Below are 24165 nucleotides of genomic sequence, written 5' to 3'. Positions count from 1 at the left end.
TAATACAATGCACTTATTGTGTACATACATGTTTTTACATTGTACTTATAATTTTAAACATATCTGCATATAATTACATCTGTAAATACTTAACTACTTCAATAATTAATTACTTAACTGTAGTTACATCTATTATTACAGTGTTGAGCATTCTCTTACCCCTTAAACCTACCCTTACACACTAAACCTATGCCTAACTTTACCCGTATCCCACCTCAACAGAAGCAAACATGTTTTGCAATAAAACATGAACACAGTAAGTACATTGTACATATTTTTTTTTTTATCTAAGTATACATAATAAAGGCACCTCATATAAAGTGTGACCGTAAATAGTTCTGTAAGATAACTAATAAAATTTACTAATTAGTAACAGCTTACCCAAATAAGTCTGATATTACCAACTGATTATGTAAGTGGTTAAATGTTAACATGGTAGTTAAAATGTTAATTTGCCTATTGTTTACCTCTGCATTAATTATAAAACTGTATATAGTTTCTTAGTTTTATAAGAGGTCTGAAAAAAATTGTAGTTACTGATTAGTCAACTACTGCATTCAACTGAGTGTTATTACTTACTAATTTCTAGATAATGAGATTTTCTTGTTAGTTATTAGTAGTTACTAGAATGTTAAAATTGCATTACTCATTTATTCTTTTGTAGTAATTAATGATGGAACAGCATTCTAAAGTGTTACCCATTTGCCTATTAGATGGTTTCTACTGAAGTAGAGGTTTCAAACTACTAAGTTTTGGTAGTAACTTTGGGCTTTAGCCTTTGGTTTCAAGGCATTTGTATGGTAATCAAAGATGATGGTAATTCGGTGGAGTGATGCAAAAAGCAGTCCGCTTTTCCTCTCTCTAGTGCGCCTTTCTGGAAAGTTGGGCTGTCTGCTCTCCGTCATTCCTGTCTCACTTGCTTCTTTCCCTATGTCCAACTAACAAGACAAAAAGACATTTTAAACCACAGAGGGCTCTTAAAATATCCCCCATCTTTAATATAATGTGACACTGTTCATGGACACATGCTTTTGAGATTTCCTCTCATTTTTGAGTAAAAATTGGAGAAAAAGAGTATTTCCTGTCAATGGTTGTGATCTGCATTTTAAGCATTAACAAGGATTAAATGTGTGATTTAAATTCCAGGATTTTTGTATCCAGCATCTTTAAAGACAGGAATAATGCAGTTTGCTTCTTATAAATCCACTTTTTAGATAAAACAACCAGTTAAAGTAGTAGAATACTATAAGTATTATTTGATTTTAAATCTGTATTATTCATGACTATAATCTTCTATAATTGCCTACAAAAGAGGTTTAGCAATGTAAAACAAGCACAACCCAAAACTAGCCTCTAGAATAAACTACAACATGGGCTGGGTACCATTCAGGAGTGTTTAGCTTACTTGTGGTTGAGGATATCTTTTTCAAAAGTGTGTTTGGAGACAAAATGGTACTCCACCCCTTCTCTGTCTTGTTTTTTCCGCTCCCGAGTGGTATCTGTTGAAATTTAAAAAGTCTGGAAATAATCAAGTGTCTTAATGCAATCCAAATCAAATTAAACCAACCAGCTAACAGGAACTTTTTGCGGATCCCAGAGACCCTGATGTGCATGTAAAAATAATAGTAATATTGAAATTAACATCAGATTTTTTTTTCTTAAAAATCATTTAACAGCTTTCTCTGACCTTAAAACCAACTAGTCAGATATAAGTTTTGGTTTATCCATCTGGTTTACCCAAAATTCAAACAAATGTGACTGGTATAACATTATTTCTGTTTAGGGTCCATTTGATCCCAGAAAAAAATAAAAAGTGGAAAATGCAATAAAAGATACAGTATCATAGCAAGCTGTGTTTAGTGTGTAGTTCATTGCATTTATTCATATTTTCTTTATAGTGTGTCTGAGACCCCAAACATGAGCAATATAATATTTTTCAAAATGGACGATTAAAGTATCTTATCAAGTAAATCTCATAAAATTAGGAAAAGACACCATCATGCTGATACTTAAATGTCAGGTAAATTGTAAAGAGTACATGTTATGGAAATAATATAAAAGAATATACTTAAGTGTGAACTGTATGTAATGTTTTTTGACACCTAATTCCATGTTATTTATAATTAAATGAAAATGTTTTATAGTTTATATTAAATGCAATTGGTTTGACCCGTTATGAAATTACATATAAAGATGTACTTAAGTCCTACTTAAGTACATCTTTATATGTAATTTCATAATTGTTTCTATTGCCTTCAAAATATGGTTAAAATGTACTGTAAAATGTACTGACAAATATTTATGGTAAACTAAAATATACATCTATCTTTTGAAATTTGTATGTCATAAATTTACATATGTAAATCCACAATTGTAATGATGCAGTTGCAATTTAGTGCATTTAAAATACATTATTTAAATGTTAATAACCCCCTACAGTTGAAATTATAATCAAGTACTTTACATGTGCTTTAGTAAAAGTAAGCAAAATATTATTAAAACAATAATTTAAAATGTACTTTAAAAGAAAAGCCTTTGATTTTACATTATTACAAAGTGCACTTTTTAAGTGTACTTACAGTATGTTTGTTAAGAAACAGTGATGAATGTGTACTCTCTTTAAGTACACTCAGGTACAGTTTTTAGATATAAAACATATACACTTTTAATTTTAGAAGTACACTGCAAGTGTGCACTTAGAACATTTAATCACACTTTCTTTTTCACATGTACGTGAGGCAGAACTGTCTCTGGTAGCATGTGTCCAAAACTGAGCAGGGGTTATGTAGTAAGACCCTTATTAAACTAGACTGAGTCACTCAGAAAATATGCTCAGAGGTGAGCTTAACAAGGCCTGAGGAGCTCGCCACACACCTTAACTCTAATTGTCCACACGTTCTCTGCATATTCCAAAATAAACAATAAAGTTTAACTGCCACTGGGGGGGCAGAAAGTCGGGCAGTGGGATTTGTGTGTGTGAGCGCACTTCATTTATGCAAATCAAACAAAAATTTTCTGTTTATGAAGCCCATCAACAAAACACTGTTCCGAGTCATGAAAGAGCAAATACAAGCCCAATTCGGTGAGTCAGCTTTGAAGTAAATGCTTCATATGGACTTTTAAAGCCAGCAGGAGTCTGTTACAGACCTTTCATTCCACTAAACTTGAAACAGTGCGATAGCAGCTGTTGTGGTTGTCATTAGCTGTGGCGGTCATATACGGCTAAAAGTTGCTGCCACCATCTTAGCGATCGATTTTAGCACTCACTACTCAAACGGCATAAATCAAATAAATGTACATGTCAGACAAAGTTAGACCCTAACCCTGTTTTGCTACAGTTTGGGAGCTTGGAGCACACTCAGAAATATGGAAAGTTGCTAGTTTGAGCTTCCAGTGGGGAGAAACAGGCACAGCAAGCGCCAACCTAAGGCAGAAAGATGGCCTTTTTCCAGAATAAGGAGAAAAAGTCACACCGCTCTCTCCATCAATGCATCGACAGTCTAGCTGTTAGTGGCTGTGATTATCCTGTTCTTTCATCACTCTATCGCCCCATGTCCACATCACTCTTGGACACCCAGAGTGGCAGTGAAAAGCTGGTTCTGTTCTCTTCTCCACTCTGGCAGTCTTACACAGCTTTAGGCCTCAGTGTGGAAAAATTTGATGGTCTGCCTACAGATTATTCATGAACATTTACAAGAGTGTGCAATCAAGGTAATAGTTTTACTTTTAAGAAATATGGCTGGTTATGATTCTTGTTTGTTCTTGTTCGATTCTTGTTCTTGTGCTTGCTTGGAGGCAGAGTTGGAGAGTACTAAATAAAGCTATTGTGTATACCATTCAGTGGTTCATATGTACTGTACCATTATGAAGTCAACTTACTTAATTTTCTTGTAAATAAATGATTCACCTATGAAATAAACAATTGATGAATTCATTTGAATACCTGCACCTGAAACTAGCTGAAGATGGTGGTCTGTGTTCGGTTGCAAAGTAACTGTGGTGCAAATTGCAGGAATGTGAACTCAGGTCCGCACTTTGTCTGGAAGTAAAGTAACATCTGCATAAGAAAGTGGTGATGCTTTGGATGATTTTGGTGATGACCTTGGATATTAGCGAGAGTCAGCATGCACTGTAATCATGCATATAGTGAATGCAATCAGAACAGCAACTGAATGGCTCACAATCAGCTGCCTCCTCAAAAGAGTCAATTTGCAAGTAGCAGAAAGTCCTGGTCAGTGTTGGGGAAAGTTACTTTTAAAAATAATGCATTACAATACTGCCTAAAAAAGTAACTAATTGCATTACTTAGTTACTTTTTATGAAAAGTAATGTGTTTATGCCTGTACAGCAGAAGGCACAGCTCAAACAAACCTTTCAGCTGTGCTGCCATTCTGGATAAAAGAAGAATAGGATACAGGAGAAGGTAGTTCTTTTATTTTATCTAAAGTAATTTTTATTATTATATGGTTTAATTAGATCACTGATGGTCAGCAGCAAAGGTATTGGTTAATAAAGTGAGATTAAATACATAAAGTATATTTGTGTAATTTAATAGTTAATTATTACAGGTTTGCATAAAATTCTGAGATTGCATTTCACTGTTTTTATTCATTTTAAGGAATACTGAATACTTTTGTGCAAGTGAGATGAGTTAATGCATGCTCACATTTAGTCTACAATAACCATCATGCTTACACAGCCCACACAACAACTCTGTACTTTATTTCACTCAACATGGAGACAGGAGAGGTGTCAGTCAATAAATGTGAAAAAGATATTTTGTTGTAAATTGAAAAAGTAATGCGTTACATTGTTAGTTACTTGAAAAAGTAATCTGAATACGTAACTCAAGTTACTTGTAATGCAGTGCCCCCAACACCGGTCCTAGTACAATTGCACTCAGAATCAAGCCACAGCAAACGAGCCTAGTATAAAAACTCCCTAAAGCCAAGTCAGTTCACTTGGCAGCCATCAGAATGGAAAGGTATGTAGACAACTGAGGGTGCTTGCACATTAGTACTTTTGCACAGCAGAATAAATGATAATCTCTTTTGAGGAGACAGCTGATTGCAAACTATTCGTTTGCTGCTCTGACTGCACACACTATGCGTTCCTGGGACAGTTTTCACATTGCATATTTTTCCATGATTCCATGCTCTGTTTTTAACTAAACTGCCAGTGTGGAAGCCTTCTAAAAAGGTGGTATGAGGTACGGTTTATGTATGCTCCAGTACTGTTCACTGCTGATGTGAATGAAATCTTACTAAATCATGGAAGTGAACCTTTGATGATGTATGATTTTGTCAAATTGTGTTTGTGCTCAATAATTTCATGACAAGCGAGACTGAAGCACTGCAGGCAGAGAGATCATTGTATATCTCCCATGTTCTTTGGTACCTTTGCAGTACATTTGGGGCAATTGGATGCAAATGCTGTTCTTTGTTGGTGCTTTGCAAACAACACCAAATTTTCTAAATATAAAGTATAAAACTGAGGGGAGCAATAGCAGCCCTGTTCCAAATGACACATTTCATATGCACTTATTCATATGTCCCATTTGTCATTTTAGGTTTCAGAAAGATGTTCGCGAGTTCCCCCTTTGTGGTCAGTATGTGCCCTCGATGCACACTTTTGCTGAGGCTGCACTGGTGCGAGCTCTATAGCAAAGCAGTGTTACATCACAAAAGTGCGGACTTGTAGGACAACTGCAAGTGCCAGTTGGGACAGGGGGTGTATCCATTTTGTGGTCTTTCTCCAGGGGTTAATAGCTGCCACTTGATGACACTGGCCTCCAAAACTAATATGTTTCCTATCATCATAAAATCTTGACGTCATAAATGTGCTTCTTTAGCACAAATTAAACTAACAACTGCAATTTTCAGGCTGGTCCAGCTAATGCCAATGCAGCTAATGCATCTATTCCCAGCTATTCTATGAGTGGTCCATCGCATCCTCTTCATAATGTCTCTGCTGTTGTTTAAGTATTTTAAATTATGAGTAGCTTGTAGTTTGGCTGGTAACATTTTCCCCAAAACAGTTTTGAGGTGTGAGCTACACTTCAAGCAGCTCCAAAGAGATTTACACACAGGTCTTATTGGTTGTTTGAAAGAGATAAATACTATCAGGTTGATGTATTGCACAAATGTTATATGAACTCACATGGCACAGTTACACTGAAGTGTTCTGGGTCAGAGAGTAGAATTCTTCTCTTCAACTCGGTCACACCAACCCCACTAGGCCCTGTACAACACACATACACACACCAGCAGTTTATCACTAATTAATTAATCAACACTGAGAAAGCAATAAAGCAGCAGTCAGCATTCACTGAATAATTCATTCAATATAAACACAAGCTTATCTGAATCACCAGTATACATTTTCATCACACTTTAGCACTTATGATCCCTGTTCAAATATTTTCTCTTTTATCTTGTGCCCGATATAAAAGACTGCAGACTTGGCTCGTTGAGTGGTACATGAACAGCCTCAGTGAAGTCCTTGTTTGTAGGCGGACATGTACTGTATTTAAAGTCTTCATGGACTGTCTGGGCCATGAAGTGGCCCATTATTCCGACAGGCATCTGCTGTTTCCATCACTGGGACACAAATATGAGGATGATGGGGTAATGCTGTATTGATTTCAGGCTGTGGCTCCCGCCACTCGCAGCCTTTCCAAAACACAGATCCAGTCTCTGCTCTGGCCTGAGCATCCCCAGAAGGTAAAGCCATATTACTGTAGTGAAAATGAAGAATCTGTCTGGTGCCCATTCAAGAGAGACTAAAAGCCAATGTCTGCCAGCCGCATACAGACAGGATGGTCCCTGCGGGTGCATCTCAAGAAATCAAAGTATGTATATTATCGCTAAACTGGCTGAAAATAGCCTTCTTGATGTGATTCAGGAGTGAAATTCCTGCCATTCTGATAATGCATGAAATGCCTTTGGCCAATTCAGTTCACGTTCGTTCCAGTATTGCTTTTCACAGCAAACGAGTTTCACAGAGCAACAGGAAAGAACAGAACTGCATTGAAGTTAAATATGAAAATATTAAATCATCTTGTTTGACCTCACGCAAGCTTTCTGCCTGTCCTCATAGTTATCATCCACCAGTGCTCATCTTACAAACAAACCTGTGGGTTGATGGTCTTCGAAATATTTGCAAGCTATGTCTGTGGCATGTTGAACAAACACATTAAGGAAGATCCAGTATATTTTCATTCCAGTATGTCTTTTAAGTTATAGTTCTATATGGCATTCCTAGGCAAGCAGCGATCATAGAGTTAGTCAAATTAGACGTTAACGTTCTGCATCCATGGCCAACATAAACTCATGAGAATGACATACATTACAAGTGAAACTAGTAATTTGTGCAACAACCTGCTCATTAGAGATGAGCAAACTGCTTTGGTGGGCTCAAACTATTGTGGATATCTTGTTTGTCTCATATGCAAAATAACAAATGACATATTAGAAAGTTTGTGATCAAAAACTGGATGTGTAGTTTAGAAAAAAAAAATGTTTGTAGACACATTTTTTTAATGTAAAAGGATATTTAAACAAATATCATGAATTATTCATTTATAAATATCAAAGTTCAACTGATTAGATCAAATGATCTAATATTTTAATTACTGACCTTGACATAATGTCATGAGGGTCTGCATCACATGACTTGGATTTGTTATAGATTAAAGATTTAATAATAATGATAATAATAATAATAATAATAATAATAATAATATATATATATATATATATATATATATATATATATATATATATATATATATATATATATATATATATATATATGAAAATTGTAACGGAACAGGACTCAGGCAGGGATCCATTTGCAGTGCTTTATTAAAAGTGAGCGAGGTCAAAACAGGAACAAACAGGAACAGCAAGGGACAGGTAGAATCATAGTCAGGATACAGGCAATGGTCAGGACAGGCAGATATCATTCACAGGTCAGGATACAATAAACAGTCCAAAGGCATGCGGTGGAGAATCGTACACGGGTAATAGACAGGATCGGTAACAGACAGGCAAACAGGATAATAACGCTTGGAATTGTACACCAGGTGAAACTAGACTTCTTAATGAGGTGGTGTGTTAGTGAGTCTTAAATAGTCCAGATAATGAGCTTCAAATGTATGTGGCAATGGGTGATTGGTGTGGAGTGTGTGCATGTGACTGGCAGGGAGGATTATGGGAATTGGAGTCCAGGAAATGACAGGAATTGTGACATAACGCCCCCCTTCCGGAAGGCAAGCCCTTGTGCCGTGAATGGCATAAACAGGGAGGGGGAGTGGGTGCATTGGAGACCTATTGGCAGACTGGTAAGGTCCAATGCAGGTCCAGGAACTCAGGCGGCCACAGCAGGTCAGGAGTGTCGGCTAGCCACGGTGGGTCAGGAGTGTCTGGCAGCCACGGTGGGTCAGAGGCCGTGGGCAGCCATAGCAGTTCGAGAGCCTTGGGACACCAAGGCAGGTCAGGTGACTTGGGCAGCCACAGCAGGTCAGGTGCCGTGGGCGGCCATGGCGGGTCAGAGTTCGTGGATGACCATGGTGGGTCAGAGTCCGTAGATGACCACGGCGGGTCAGAGTTCGTGGATGACCACAGAGGGTCAGAGTCCGTTGATGACCATGGCGGTGCAAGGTCCCCACCTACAAGCTCCCCACCCTCAGGTATATGCCCCCCCCAATGTAGGGAATTGTGGGCTGGTAAGTGCTGGAGGTTTGGAGCAGGTTCCGCAGCAGCAGGAGCTGGTTCGTGGGTAAGGAGCTTGGCTGGTGCCGACAGGGCAAGGAGCTCGGGTGGCGCCGGCAAGGAAAGGAGCTCGGATGGCGCCGGCAGGGCATCTTGTCCGTAGACACTGGCGGAACAGCCATCTTGTCCGTAGACACAGGTGAACTTGAGTATGTTGCAAACGGCGAACTTGAGTGCGTTGCAACCGGCAAACTTGAGTGCGAAGCGGGCGGCGGGCTTGAGTGCGATCAGCGGTTCTGGAGAGGTTGGTTAACGCCATCACAGAAAAAGTCTATCAGTGCACAGTCTGGCAAATCTGAATAATACGCAATGTCCAAATAATCCTTAATATAATCCTCCAATGAACTTGGTCCCTGCTTCAGCCACAGTTGTGCATTGTTCGGAACTCAGGCAGGGATCCATTTGCAGTGCTTTTTCATTAAAATTAATTTTTCACTTTATTTTTCATTAAATTAATATATAGAGCAAAACATATTAATATAAATAAAATAAATAAAAAATGATTTGAGTATATATTTTTAAATTACATACAATTTATATATAAGAAAAAAATGAATGTCATGTCACTGGCCCAAATTCGTCTGAATCCAACATAACTCATCAATTTCAGTAGGTATGTATTAAGTGAGACATTGTGGGCTGTTGTGACAGAAACAAAAAGATGGACGAATAAAAAAATCCATTGTGAGAAAAAAAAAAGGACAACACTGTATAGTGCCACATTTTTGTTCCTTTTTTCCCTCATATATCAAGACAACCCAGGTTCTGATCTTGCTGAGATGATTTAATGTCTTTGAAATAAATCCATGCAGTCCTTGAACATATTGGCTCTTTGGTCATACTTGTCAAGGCTCACTTGAAGTCCTTCAGTTCTGGGAGAGAGTTCACAGTGCTCCTGTATATTTTCTGTTGTTTGTTTAGGAAAGAAGTATTGCATTCACCTACACCTTGCCAACAGCTGTTCTCACCCCTGATATATTTAAGAATTAATGCTCTAAATTTACCACAGGGACACATTTTTGATTCAGCAGTGGATAAAAAAGTGAAAAAGTCTAAATGATCTCACACGCCTCATTGAATTTCCAAGTAGAATATCATGCTTTCGTAATTATGCAAACACCAGAGCAATGATGACGTTTTAGGGATACAATTACTACTTTTACAACAATAGAAATTCTACTTGCCAAGATGCCATTCTATTCAGAATATTTATATCTAGATCCTCATCAAAAGAGAAGCTGAACTCGCTTTTCATTAAACTCCTGAACAGATAGCTCTGGATTTCATGTTTAATGTAATGTCAACTTTTGATTATGGTCATTTTCTAAATTCTTGCTACTGATAGACTCTGGCAACAGGGAACTTAAATGACATACAAAAATAGTGAGTGGCTCCAGTTGTGTGGAGTGCTTTCATGTTTAGACAATAAGCACATTTTCTGTTGGCTCATTTGGAGGCTGCCTTTGGAAATGACTTTGAGTTGAACATTTAGCAGACCCACGTCTACGTCTAGGCAGCACAATGAAAACAGATACATAGATTGTAGATCCATGTGTTAATTTAATCTTCCAGACTTGCTCTTTCTATGCAACATGAAAAAATGTTCTTAAAGCAATAGATCACCCAAAAATGAAAATATGATAACCCTCGTTGTTCCAAACTTGCACGCCTTTTGTTAAAATACACATGAACAGCAACAAAAGCTGTCAAGCTTAAAAAAAGACACAAAAGTATTGTAAAAGTGGCCCATGTGACCTTTATGCTCTATTTGAAGTCTTCTCAAATATAGATTTGTGTGAAATTTAAGTTAAAGGGGACCTATTAAGAAAAAATCACTTTTGCCTGATGTTTGGACATAAATGTGTGTTGGCAGTGTGTGTACACAACCACCCTATAGTGATAAAAATCCACCCACTCCTTTTTTTTTAATCCCCATAAATCATAAGCAGTGTCTCAGAACAAGCCGTTTCCAGATCCCTGGCAGTGTGAGGTCACAAAAGCCACAGGCCCCGCCCACAGTGGTGGCTAACACTGAAGTTTGAACATAGACCCGCCCTGAGCGCGTTCACGGCAAGTCCGCCATTGCTGCACTGATGAGAATGTCTCCCAAGCGTTTTAGGTGTTCTGAAGCTGGATGGATTAATCCACATAGCTCTCTCCATTTACACGAATATCAATACAAAGGGACAATACAAAACAGAGACTGTACTAAAAATATGCTACTCAATGATATACATGTAAAAAACGGTTTGTGATTCAGCTTACAGTCTCCAGAGTGATACTGGATACGGCAGTAATGAAGGTGAGGGCACTTTTACAGTTCATCTTTACGGGTATAAAGTTTATTAAGCACCACCCGAAAGGCATAAGGTCTTTATATATTTGTTTACTGTTAGTTGTAACGAGTGTTTCTGTATGTTGGTAATACAAGGCAAACAGAGAGAGTTTATGGATAATATTTTAATGCACACTTGCACTGTGTTTTATTAAGCTCTTACAGTGATTTTCTAGAGTGAAAACAGATGCTTCATCTTTTGTGTAAAGTACACAATAATAATAAATAAACATAAACATAATAAACATCATAAAACTCCTCAGTAAGTTATAGTTTTGGCCATCATTCAGATGGTTCAACAGGCTTGTATTAATATAGTAGATTAAACATGCAGCATATATTCACAGTTTCTGACATTATAGTGCATCCTGACTGACTCCTGACAGGAGAACGAGCTTGTGAAGCTCCGCCCTCTTAGGCCAATCGCAGCAGCTCATTTGCATTTAAAGGGACTGCACTAAAATGGCTCGTTTTTGCTCAACCACTAAAAGTAGCAATTTTAACATGCTATAAAAAATATCTGTGGGGTATTTTGAGCTAAAACTTCACATACACACTCTGGGAACATCAGAGACTAATTTTACATCTTGTTAAATAGGGCATAATAGGTCCCCTTTAAGACATACTTTCTGCTCTGCCTTTAGCATTCATGAGAGATGTAGCAACATTCGATTTGTGAATTAATCACTAAATCTGATCTTATTTTTTTTTAATGAACTGATTGATCCATTTCACAAATATGGTCAAAATGATTTCCTCACAAAGCAGAATGTTCTGATTCTGGTTCACAGCTCACTGGTGGAGAAGATAACTAGTGATGAAAGGGGCAAATTTTGGTCTGGCATATATACCTGAAAAAAAATGTATGGACTGTTTTTTAATGAAACTATTATATTACTTTTGCACAATGGGGCCCTTTTGAAGCCTAAAAATGAATAATGAAGAATTTTGATTAACTATTTCTTTAAGCAAGTATGTTTCTTACCAGTTAGAAGCACAAGGCGGTACGGCTCTTCAGGCTTTCTCTGGTGAAGCAAAACCTCCTGATAAATAGGGAAATGGATACCAGCATGTGCTTCACCCATCTTCTGTCTCACCTGCTGACTCATGTTGTCCTTCCGGCTCAGCCGGAAACTTCTCCTTAAACCAGCTGGGGGAATGGAGAAAACTGAATTGATTAATTTAATATCAGTACTTGGACTCTTTGTTTTTTAGCATTTTTTATTTATTTGAATTTATGTAGGTCATAATGACATAATATGTCAGGCATAATTTGATACTTTTTTCTCTTATATTAAGTAATGTGTTTAGAAATTACAGCATAATTTGCTCAGAGTTCCGACCAAGTAAAAAATGCCAAAAATATTTGGAAAGTTGTACTTACATCTGTTTCTTATTAGACAAGTGTGTTTGTCTGGCTCATTAGTGTATGTTTTAAGTAGCTGTCAATGTCTAATTTTGATTTGGAATAGGTTCTTGGAACCTGAAATCAGACATGAAGACCAAAATAGGGTCAACAAAACAGAAATAAGAAGATTTAAATTCAAAAGGTAGTCAAAACAATAGTCCTGGCAATACCAGCTGTTAGGTAAATCTCTGAGAAATGCAAACATTCATGAGTTTAACAGTGACCAAAGAGAATCAACAATAGTGGTAGTCAGAGGAAAACTTTAACCATGCAGAAACCTCCTCAAGCAACTGTCCAACATAAGTATTCACCAAGGTGCAAGAGATTGCTCAAAGACTATCCATGATGGAAGATTAAGTAGCAAATTTCCAGGACAATGGTTCCTAACCCTGTTCCTGGAAGCCCCATAGCTGTACACATTTTTGGATGTCTCTCTTATCTGACACACCCATTTCAAGTCTTGGAGTCTCTACAAACAAGATGATGAGTTGAATCAGGTGTGTTTGATTAGGGAGACATCCAAAACGTGTAAAGTTGGGAAACATTGCTCTGGGATATCAAGCAGAACTGATTATTGCAGACCATGATTAAGTGCAGAACAGGATGGACAAAATGAAATCGTATAAACCTTATTTGCGGAGGCTAACTTACAAGAACATAGGCTTCACTATAGCGGTAATGTGGAGTAGTCTGCATCTTTGCATCTCTTAATGCTTTGCCATGCTGATGCTTTGTGAACGGCAGATGAGTTCTCATGGCCAACTCAGTGACTGGAACATTGCAGTACCTTAAGAACATCATATAAAGGTTTGAAAACTCTTGGAAGAGCTGAATCCGCTTTACCGAAATGGATTACAGCCAATCCCTAACAATTTAAGTCTTGCTCGGATCTATTTCCATGCAATCAAGATATGAGAAATCTCAAGAAAGACACTGTGGAAATGTGAAGCACATTGTTCCAAACTTGGACAAAGTTCCTTTTCTATAATAGCTTTGTGAACAACTTACTTATAGAAGATAAGCATGTTGTCAAGGTATTGAGGTAAGCATGTCCCAAAGCACATCACTAATGAAAGTCTGGAAGACTGTAGTAACCTGAAAGACTGGGAGACTGACCAAATCAATTAGCATTCTTTAAATGGTTCAGGTTTTTTTTAATTGGGGCTAGTTTATTTCTGGCCCAAATTAAATAAACCTGAACCAGTTAATGAATGTCTTTAGGATTATTTGCAGGTGTGGTAGAAGCAGGAGTGGATATCCTTGATGTAGAGCCTGCAAAGATCCTACAAATATGGTGGAACCTTTAGGCAACTCAAACGCTGTAGCCAACAACTTAAGAGAATGATTATTGTGTAATTTTTTTTTTTTTTTTAATCCAAATGTAGTTAACGTTTGGGTAGATTTTTCATCCCAACAAGGAAAAACTTGCATATCCAGGAGATGTGCAGGAGTGGATAAAACCAAAATCAGTGTCAAGTTCCTCTCCTAATGTGCCTCTCTTTCTCAAACAAAATAGGTACCAATTGGTAGATCTATTGCAGGGATAGACAAGCTGAACTCTGCAGGACAGTTGCCCTTCAGGACTGAAGTTGACATCCCTGATGTTTTCATGGCCAGAAGGCGAATGAGGGAAGGAATAATGGAGAAGAAAAAAAAGTGAGCAGATCTGAGTAGAGGTGTCAAAGCAAGACACCAATTTGTTTGCAGTATTCAACTACTTTGATGGTAATTTTTTGGTCAACTTGTCACTGTCTCCTTTTGCATCTGGTAAATATTTATTTTTCATCTAAATACCAAATAGTTACCTGTACAAAATGCAAACACTGAAACCAGGGCTTTAGTCTAACCCTGCCATTGTAAAGTGATGAGATATATTCCTAAATTGGTCATATTCATAATATCAGGGGAAAAGTGTTTCTTTTCTGTAAGAAACTAGCCAATGCTATATCAACACTTTTATTAGGCATACAGCATATGTAGTCCCAAAGACTCATATCTCATAAACTATCCAACTCAGCAGCACAAACTAAACATACAGACATCAGAAACATTAATTCCAATATATAAATCAAATGAAGTATTGTGCAATAAACAAACAAAAGTTCTGAGTTTGTAGGGATTTTGTGGAAAAGATGCATATTTCAAACTCTGTTTTCAAGTAACATTCAACAAACTGACACAATTTATAAACAGATTTGTAAAAATGTTGGGTAATCACTGTCAAAAACATTTTCTGCTATGCCAAGAAAATAAAACTGGAGGCCATACAACAATTGTCCAATTCATGTGGTAGCTACCAATGACACATCTCATAAACACATTAGATGGCACTGAATAGCTGTTGATGTTCATCTACACCCCTGGGAATTATGTAGAGAAAGCCCTGAACATAGAAACATAACTGTCTTGATGAACAGATGTAAAGCATCTCTCACACTGTCTGCTGCAGTATCCCCTGTACAAATACTGGTTTGATTGGTCCCACCAATATTAATCTTACTGAATCCCTTAAATGCTTCCATAAGTTTAGTGTCCCACAAAATCCAGCCTGAAGGCCAAGCTGCTTCTGGATAAATAAATCAAAAAGAAGCAAGAAAGGTTTGGCAGAGATAATTAAACCAAGGCCTGAAGATGAATTTTATCTGAGTGGCCCACTGGACTCCCACTAGAATATCTAGACAGTAGATTTTCATTCTTAGTTTCCTTTAAATTCGCATTTATTCTTTCATATTTACAGCTCAGAATAACCAAGTAGACTAAAGAAAAGGAAACTACATAAACAATACAAAAATTATGGTTACACTATTTTAAGATGTCCTTGTTACAGTGCAACCATAAATTCAGTAATATTAATAACATAATACACCATGTACTTTCTATAGGGTTAGGATGAGGGTTTGGTTTAGGTGCATGTAATTATGCAAAATTTACTGTTATTACTATAGTAAGTACATAACACAGACACTATAAAATAAAGTGTGGTTACACTTTTATTTTGATGGTCCACTTTAGACACTCCACTAACTAAAAATTAAACTATATGTCAACTAACTCTCATTGCAGTATCCCTTGGCTGTTTATTTGGATTTATTGTTTCAATAAACTTCTGCAGATGGATTCAAACCCAACATCAAGCCTGAGAATACTTCACCAGAAATGAATCCAGTGGAAGTATCACAGCTCCAGGTGGCCTATGCATACCAAAGTGAGGTGCTACAGGAGTTTCAAGGCCAACTCACCAACTTACCAGCAGCCAATCAACATTTAACACAATACATTCAATCATTCCCGCCAACAAGAGCTGAGCCGGTAAGATTTGTGGTATCTGATAAATTAGATAGTTCTGTGAAGAAATTCTGAGGCTTTTTATGCCAATGTAGAATTTACTTTTCTAATCACACAGAATCATTTTGTCAAGATTCTTTTAAATGTTCTTTTATGATGAGTCTGCTTATTAGTGAAGCACTGGATTAGGAATCAGCTGTGCAGCCTAAAGGCAGGAACACACCAAGCCGATGGTCGGCCGTTAGGAAGTTTTTGTTTGTCGGCCGACTAAGTTTTCTCATTGTGTTCCACATCGGTGGCTGAAGTTGGTCCTTGTCTGCTTTTTTTTTCGGTCGATTCGACATGTTGAATCGGTGTTGGAGCTCGTCATTCTGATTGGCTGTTCAGCTACTGCCACCTGCTGGTACGGAAAGGCATTTCATCTTACGCATCTTACGTGCTACTTGGCCATCGGCTATCGAGCATCAGTTTGGTGTGTCAAGGCAACTTTGAACCCTGCAGTCTGCTTTCGTCACCACTAGTTCATCGGCCTCGGCTTGGTGTGTTCCTGCCTTAATGCGCCATCCAATTCAGAACACTAGCAGCCCAGAGCGGGTGAAATGATTTGGCACTCAAAACAATTTTTCAAGAAGGACTTAACCATGAATTACAAGTGAAGCTAGCATTCAAGGGTGAGACTGCAGACTTATCACAGTTTTTCACCATGGCTTTTCACCATTGAATAATCCCATTCATAACAATCAGTTTTACTAGAGTTTCACCAGAAGAATGACATTGTCATCTACAGGAACTATGCTTTTACTGTCTCCAATCCAATCATCAATACCTGCACCAACAACACCTCAAAGAAAACGGTAAGGAAATTAACACTCCCTTACTCCCCTTCATCAAATTTTCACTCTATCCATTTCCATTAAAGGGTTAGTTCACCCAAAAATGAAAATAATGTCATTTATTACTCTACTTCATGTTGTTCTACACCCATAAGGCCTTCATTCATCTTCGGAACACCAATTAAGATATTTTTTATTAAATCCGATGGCTCAGTGAGGCCTGCATTCAAAGCAATGGCATTTCCTGTCTCAAGATCCATAAAGGTACTAAAAACATATTTAAAACAGTTCATGCGAGTTCAGTAGTTCTACCTTAATATTATACAGCGACGAGAATACTTTTTGTCGGCAAAAAAACAAATGAACTACTTTTCAACAATATAGTGATGGGCCGATTTTGAAACGCTGCTTCAGAGCTTTGCGAATCATACTCGTACTGTATATAGAGTTATGGTTAGGGTTTGGTTTAGGGTTAGTTATTTGTAATTATGCATAATTTACTGTTATTACTATTAATAGTAAGTACATGTAATAATATGTATCTACATCACCTTAAAAAATTGTTACCCTGTTTCACACTGAGAAGATCTCACTCTATGTTATTTTTTCTCCCAAGAATCAGATCATTCTCGGTCATCCATGGTTAGCTATCCATAACCCTGGCATTTACTGGAAACAAGGTGAACTCAGTAAATGGTCTCATCTCGTTACCATGTTTTATAATGAGCACGAAAAGCCCAGGTACTCACAAAACTATAGTGATTCCAGTAAAATACTCTGAATTCTCAGAAGTCTTCAACAAGGCAAAGGCAACCCAACCACCTCCCCATTGTCCAAGAGATTGTGCAATTGAACTTCTCCCAAATACTGCACCTCCCAAAAGTAAAGTTTACGTCACGTCCAGAGACTCGGGCTTTGGAAAACTACATTGAAGACGCCCTAGAATCAGGCTTTATCCATCCCTCTACATCCCAGGCTGTGGCAGGGTTTTTCTTTGTGGAGAAAAGGCAGGCTAAGGCCATGCACTGATTATAGAGGTTTCAATACAAACACAATAAGGAACAGATATCCACTTCCTGCACCAAACTAGATCTTCGAAGTGCCTATAACCTCATTCGGATCAGAGAGGGAGATGAATGAAAGACTGCCTTCCTCACCACTTGAGGGCACTATGAATATCAGGTCATGCCATTTGGTCTTGTCAATGCACTTACTGTTTTCAGTCTTTCATCAATGAAATCTTCGGAGACCTCCACTGGATACATTGATTTCCTTATCTATTCCCAAACAAAAGAAGAGCACACCCAACATGTCAAGACAGTCCCAAACCAGCTCCGACAGAACCAGAACTGTTGGAGTTCCATACCACCAGTACTACATTTTTATGATGCATCGTCATTCATCAAGGTGTGGATGGATGGACCTATCCAAAGTCAAAGCAGTCACCAAATGGCCACAGCTGTAGCGTCTGGACCAATCAGCCACACAATTATTCATGGTATTTAATGAATTACCCATAAACTCACTCTCACTATCAAAGTTCTCTGAACTCATCCCCCTAAAACTGCAACCAACATCCCAAGTGTAGCTAGCACACAGGCACAACTAGGTGTCCTGTTACAGTTATATGGTACTTTTATGATCCAGAAGAATTCTGGAGAGACTAGTGACTCATTCTTCCTGAGAAGGACAAATAAACTCTCTTAATCCTATGTATTCTCTATATAACCACTTGGGAAATGTATAAACATGTATCCAAGTTTCCCATCTCATGACTTTCCTTTTATAGGCTTTATTCTATGTATTAATTCTCTCTTTTGAACTATTTTGGTATTAATGTTCCATAGTTGCAAATGTATAGTTAACTGAGATCACATTGGCAGCATGCTTGGTATCTACGGACTCCAACTTTCATTTCCTATTTGGTAATTTATGTCACAAGTTACTAACTCTGTGACACATTAGTATTATAAGAATCTAGAAGGTTATTCTCTCATTCATCCAATCCAGTGTCTTATGCTAATATCTTGCTATAGAACAAAGACTCGTAAAACTTCCCTCTGAAAGGGGAACTCCTTATTGGCTCAGACACCTCAAGAGGGTGTGACATCTTCACCCCTTATATTCACTGATCACAAGGAACCCCTTCTCTTCCTGCTCTTCCTCCTCTTCTTCTCTTTTACTGATGAATGCTGACGTCAAGATGATGCTTTAAGAAGCTAGAAGCTTCTAAGGAACCTCAAGCTTGTGCCAGGCCTCGGCCTAGACCTTCCATTCACCAAAGATCCTCTGAATCCAGCCGGTTCTCTTTCGTCAAGAAAATATCAGCAAAGATTCAACGGGAGCCTCCACAAATTGCATCAGGACAGTTTTAATTCAACTTGGAGAGACATGCAAGTATCAAACTTAGTCTCATTATCGGATACATTGAGTATCCTTACCCCTTTAAAGAAGGGCCTGTTAAAACTAAACTGATGGTTTGCTCAAGGCTGTTGATCTGCTGAATGTCCAACAATGCTGTAACTTCTTGCTTCCTGTACTCTGCTTTCTCTCTCTCTCTTGGTAAACTGTATGCATGTATGTGTGTGAATGTTAGAGTAGTTTAAGTGTTTAGTCTAGTTAATAAAGTCTTGTTCATGTCACACGTAAGGTTGTCCGTGTTTTGCGCTCATGTACGGGAGTCCCTATTCATGTCGGTCCTGACTACAGGCTTTTAGTAGAATAAGATTGTTATTTCCCATAACCTGGAAATGAACATTTCTTAGTTAATAAACAATTAACACTGTGTGTTCATTGAACAACAGGTTAATTGATTGTAATATTAATTTTATTACATTAAGTTAATTTTATTGACTGATTAAAATATTAATAATTAATTATAACTAGTTATGATTAATTATTCATATTTATTTTGAGCTAATTTGCTACAAATGGTGGAGAATGCAACAATAAACAAAGATTATGAGCTTAAACCACTGTCAATTTAAAAGTGTGCATTTGATAATTCCAGTCAGAATATGTCAGACGATGCGCATTTTGGTCACTAATTGCTGGCTTGTTAGATGCTGATAAAGTGATGGCTTGAATTGACATCTCTACTGTAACTGAAAGAGTCTACTCTTGACACATTTTAGCATATGTTCAAATGGTATCAGTGTAAAGTTAATCTGATTTTAGCGAAGAAATCCTAATCTCAGTATTAGAGCGTAAGCCTGTGTTGACGAAGGAATCTCAGCTCAGCGGCATGTAAACTGTACCAGAATTGATTATTCTGCTTTGGTTGGAGAAATACCAATTGCAGTATTGCTTAACCTGTTTCTGATGAATGAATCTCAGTACAGTGTTATATAAATGTAGATTTGGGTAATGCTCCCCTGTTATAGTTAAGATTGATGTCATTCATCTAAACTTTGCCTGCACCTACAAGCATAGCTATCTTTTGACCAAAACTGTGTTTCACTCGCTGAAAGGAATATCAGTATTCATGCACAAGACGGACTTAACTATATATGCTTAAACAAGCTTTGACTTACAGCAAACTGTGTAATTACCCTTTAAACAAGTACAAGACGTTGTTTAAAGTAGAGAGAAGAGTTTACATGAGTAAAATTTGCAAATGCCAAAACATATTTGCATTTTACTGAATGTAATATCAAGTTTTTGAAAATCTGAAAGTATAAGCGTCACATTTTAACTCTATACGTAACTTGTTTGAAATGAGCAGACAGTCTCAATAAACTGTTTGAATTGCCCAAATGTGCATTGGTTCCCATGACAACGACTTGTCACAGGAAGTGCTAACTCATCACCCTGTGATGCCATATTGTAAACAAACCAAGCTAGGTGGCTAAGCTAACCTCACCTAGCAGCCCTGCACCTCAGGCTAAGCTAACTAATAGCTTCTACAGTTAGTGGTTAGCATCATTTACGTGAAGCCTTTAACTATAGCTTGTGTGTATGCAGTGTGAACTGATCTAAACCAATTTCCCTTAACCATATTCCTGGTTTTCTGATTTCTCTCTTTCCTTACCTTTAATTCTTCTCAGCTAATTTCACCTGCACTTAGGTGCATTTCTCTCTGAACACTGTTCAGCTAAATCTGCAGTTACTAGGGTAATTAAATCTAAATTTAATTACATGTAAACTGTTTAACTAAAGAAGAATTCTAGGATTTATTGAGATTTTTCAATAGCACGTTGACTAAACTTCTGGGAGGGACACACACATGGTGTGGTCCTGAACACGCTACAGCTGTGACCAACTATACAGTGATTTCCAAAGCTAATCTAATTGTTAATCACTAGTGCTATTGACTATTCCCAATACCAGGTCATTCTGCTGTTTTAATCACTTCTTTAAATATTTTATTGGTTTTAATTATAATAGCAGTCAGCTATTTGTTTTTACTAGAATTATTTCTTTCATCTATGTGATTTATTTACATTTTCCTGTTTAGTCTTGTGTGGTTTAATTTCCCAATATAACCACAAGCAACTAGACATACTCTTCTTCTTGATTTTGTTTATTTACAACAGTCGCTTCAATTTTATGAGCCAGTTACAAAGGAATCTGAATGATTGCTATGGCATAATTTTGAGCACCACTAATAAGCACAATCTAATAGGAAAGCTCTCCTCTTCCTCTCTCTTTCTCTTTTCCATTTGTTCAGAGGTCAAGCCTGTTGTGAGCCATCAGTAAGAAATACTAAGAAATAATCTGACCACAAGAACCATCTTAAGTCATTTATTAAAGCTAGCTGTATTTTATACACCTGGCTGCTCACTGTGCCTTTAGCCCTAAATTCTGTTTGATCTTGCAGTAGTCTCTTGCCCTTACTCTCACCACAAGCGTGCCTAAATGTTGCAGATGCTCAGCCTAACTGCCCAGATGGCAGACCAAAAGGACTGGCTATGTGTCGTGAGGAACACCCTCCTAACCAGTGCTGCTGAGCAATTACGGCACCAGAGCCAAAAGCAACTGGACAAAGATGGAAGAGAAGCAAAGGCAGATGACTCAAACCAGAGGTGTGATCACAATGATCTGACTGAAGTCAACTTTTTCTTGGCCCACATCCTCGCTGTTTTGAAACAGGAGGTGGACAACCTCAAACTCCAGATCACAGAGACTCACAAGGAGCTGATGCATGCTAAAAGCCACATAGACCAGCTAGAGATGGAGGCTCGGGACAGACACAAGGACCCTGACAGAATAGAGACACAGAAGAAAAGAGAACTGAGACTCTCTTACCTGCAGCAAACAGAACCACTGCAGGAGAAACATCTCACTTCACTGCATGGAGTCAGCAGAAGAACCTCCCCCAGCCAAGCACAGAGGTACAGAGGGGGAAGCCAAAGCCTTCTGCTTGACACCTTATCAGCCAATTTCCTGAAATCCTCTGCAGCTGCAGAAGGAGAAGGATTAATTCAGACAGACCCAGGTACCAGACCTACCACAGGGAGAAGCCAGGGATGGGAGCATCCTCTTCCTGCAGACACAGCAGGATCTCCAACAGCAGGCAGCACAAGGACGACTGGACACGCCTGCATCGGACCTGCAGGAGCTTCTAACGCTAGTAAGATAGCTCCTTGAACAGTTCTTACCTGAGGAGTACTCAGAAGTAGAAGCTTCTGACCACTCACACAACACCAGCTCAGAGACCTGAGCTTGTCTACTGTCTACATCAACCGCAATGGAACGACCACCACTCCAAGAGACACATACAACCAGAGCCCATCACAGCCTTCCAGCCTTGTGTGCCAGTGGTGTGTCTGATCTCTCTACACCTTCAACGTCGTTCGCTGTTGTCCATAGAAAGAACAACAACGATCGAAAGGGGGGGATGTAGCGTCTGGACCAATCAGCCACACAATTATTCATGGTATTTAATGAATTACCCATAAACTCACTCTCACTATCAAAGTTCTCTGAACTCATCCCCCTAAAACTGCAACCAACATCCCAAGTGTAGCTAGCACACAGGCACAACTAGGTGTCCTGTTACAGTTATATGGTACTTTTATGATCCAGAAGAATTCTGGAGAGACTAGTGACTCATTCTTCCTGAGAAGGACAAATAAACTCTCTTAATCCTATGTATTCTCTATATAACCACTTGGGAAATGTATAAACATGTATCCAAGTTTCCCATCTCATGACTTTCCTTTTATAGGCTTTATTCTATGTATTAATTCTCTCTTTTGAACTATTTTGGTATTAATGTTCCATAGTTGCAAATGTATAGTTAACTGAGATCACATTGGCAGCATGCTTGGTATCTACGGACTCCAACTTTCATTTCCTATTTGGTAATTTATGTCACAAGTTACTAACTCTGTGACACATTAGTATTATAAGAATCTAGAAGGTTATTCTCTCATTCATCCAATCCAGTGTCTTATGCTAATATCTTGCTATAGAACAAAGACTCGTAAAACTTCCCTCTGAAAGGGGAACTCCTTATTGGCTCAGACACCTCAAGAGGGTGTGACATCTTCACCCCTTATATTCACTGATCACAAGGAACCCCTTCTCTTCCTGCTCTTCCTCCTCTTCTTCTCTTTTACTGATGAATGCTGACGTCAAGATGATGCTTTAAGAAGCTAGAAGCTTCTAAGGAACCTCAAGCTTGTGCCAGGCCTCGGCCTAGACCTTCCATTCACCAAAGATCCTCTGAATCCAGCCGGTTCTCTTTCGTCAAGAAAATATCAGCAAAGATTCAACGGGAGCCTCCACAAATTGCATCAGGACAGTTTTAATTCAACTTGGAGAGACATGCAAGTATCAAACTTAGTCTCATTATCGGATACATTGAGTATCCTTACCCCTTTTAAAGAAGGGCCTGTTAAAACTAAACTGATGGTTTGCTCAAGGCTGTTGATCTGCTGAATGTCCAACAATGCTGTAACTTCTTGCTTCCTGTACTCTGCTTTCTCTCTCTCTCTTGGTAAACTGTATGCATGTATGTGTGTGAATGTTAGAGTAGTTTAAGTGTTTAGTCTAGTTAATAAAGTCTTGTTCATGTCACACGTAAGGTTGTCCGTGTTTTGCGCTCATGTACGGGAGTCCCTATTCATGTCGGTCCTGACTACAGGCTTTTAGTAGAATAAGATTGTTATTTCCCATAACCTGGAAATGAACATTTCTTAGTTAATAAACAATTAACACTGTGTGTTCATTGAACAACAGGTTAATTGATTGTAATATTAATTTTATTACATTAAGTTAATTTTATTGACTGATTAAAATATTAATAATTAATTATAACTAGTTATGATTAATTATTCATATTTATTTTGAGCTAATTTGCTACACAGCCTATCGCTATCAAAGAACTTCAATGATTTCTTCCTTTTTCAAATGTCTACAGAAGATATATCAGGAATTACAGCATCACTGCAGTCCCAATAACAGCACTACTCAAGGACAAACCCAAGAAACTTCAATGAAACAAATTTGCTAAAGCTGCTTCAAATAACCTTAAAACAAACTTCACTACTGCACCCATCCTTAAGCATTCTGACTCAAGTTTAC

General features: G+C 38.0%; 1 protein-coding gene across 1 annotated transcript in view; it reads right to left on the bottom strand.

Moving 5' to 3' along the window:
• mpp7b (MAGUK p55 scaffold protein 7b) overlaps positions 1-24165 on the bottom strand; it is a 92524-nt gene that overhangs the window by 5726 nt on the left and 62633 nt on the right. The window contains exons 15-17 of the mRNA XM_067364047.1: positions 12095-12259; positions 6160-6240; positions 1406-1499 (exon numbers count right to left, since the gene is read on the bottom strand). Coding sequence (XP_067220148.1) covers positions 1406-1499; positions 6160-6240; positions 12095-12259 — 340 coding nt within the window. The remainder of the gene's footprint in view (positions 1-1405; positions 1500-6159; positions 6241-12094; positions 12260-24165) is intronic.

This window comes from Chanodichthys erythropterus, chromosome 16 (genome assembly GCF_024489055.1).
Source record: "Chanodichthys erythropterus isolate Z2021 chromosome 16, ASM2448905v1, whole genome shotgun sequence".
Classification (NCBI taxonomy): Eukaryota; Metazoa; Chordata; class Actinopteri; order Cypriniformes; family Xenocyprididae; genus Chanodichthys; species Chanodichthys erythropterus.
The sequence above is the reverse complement of the archived record's forward strand: the minus strand, read 5'-3'. Positions and strand labels throughout refer to the sequence as shown.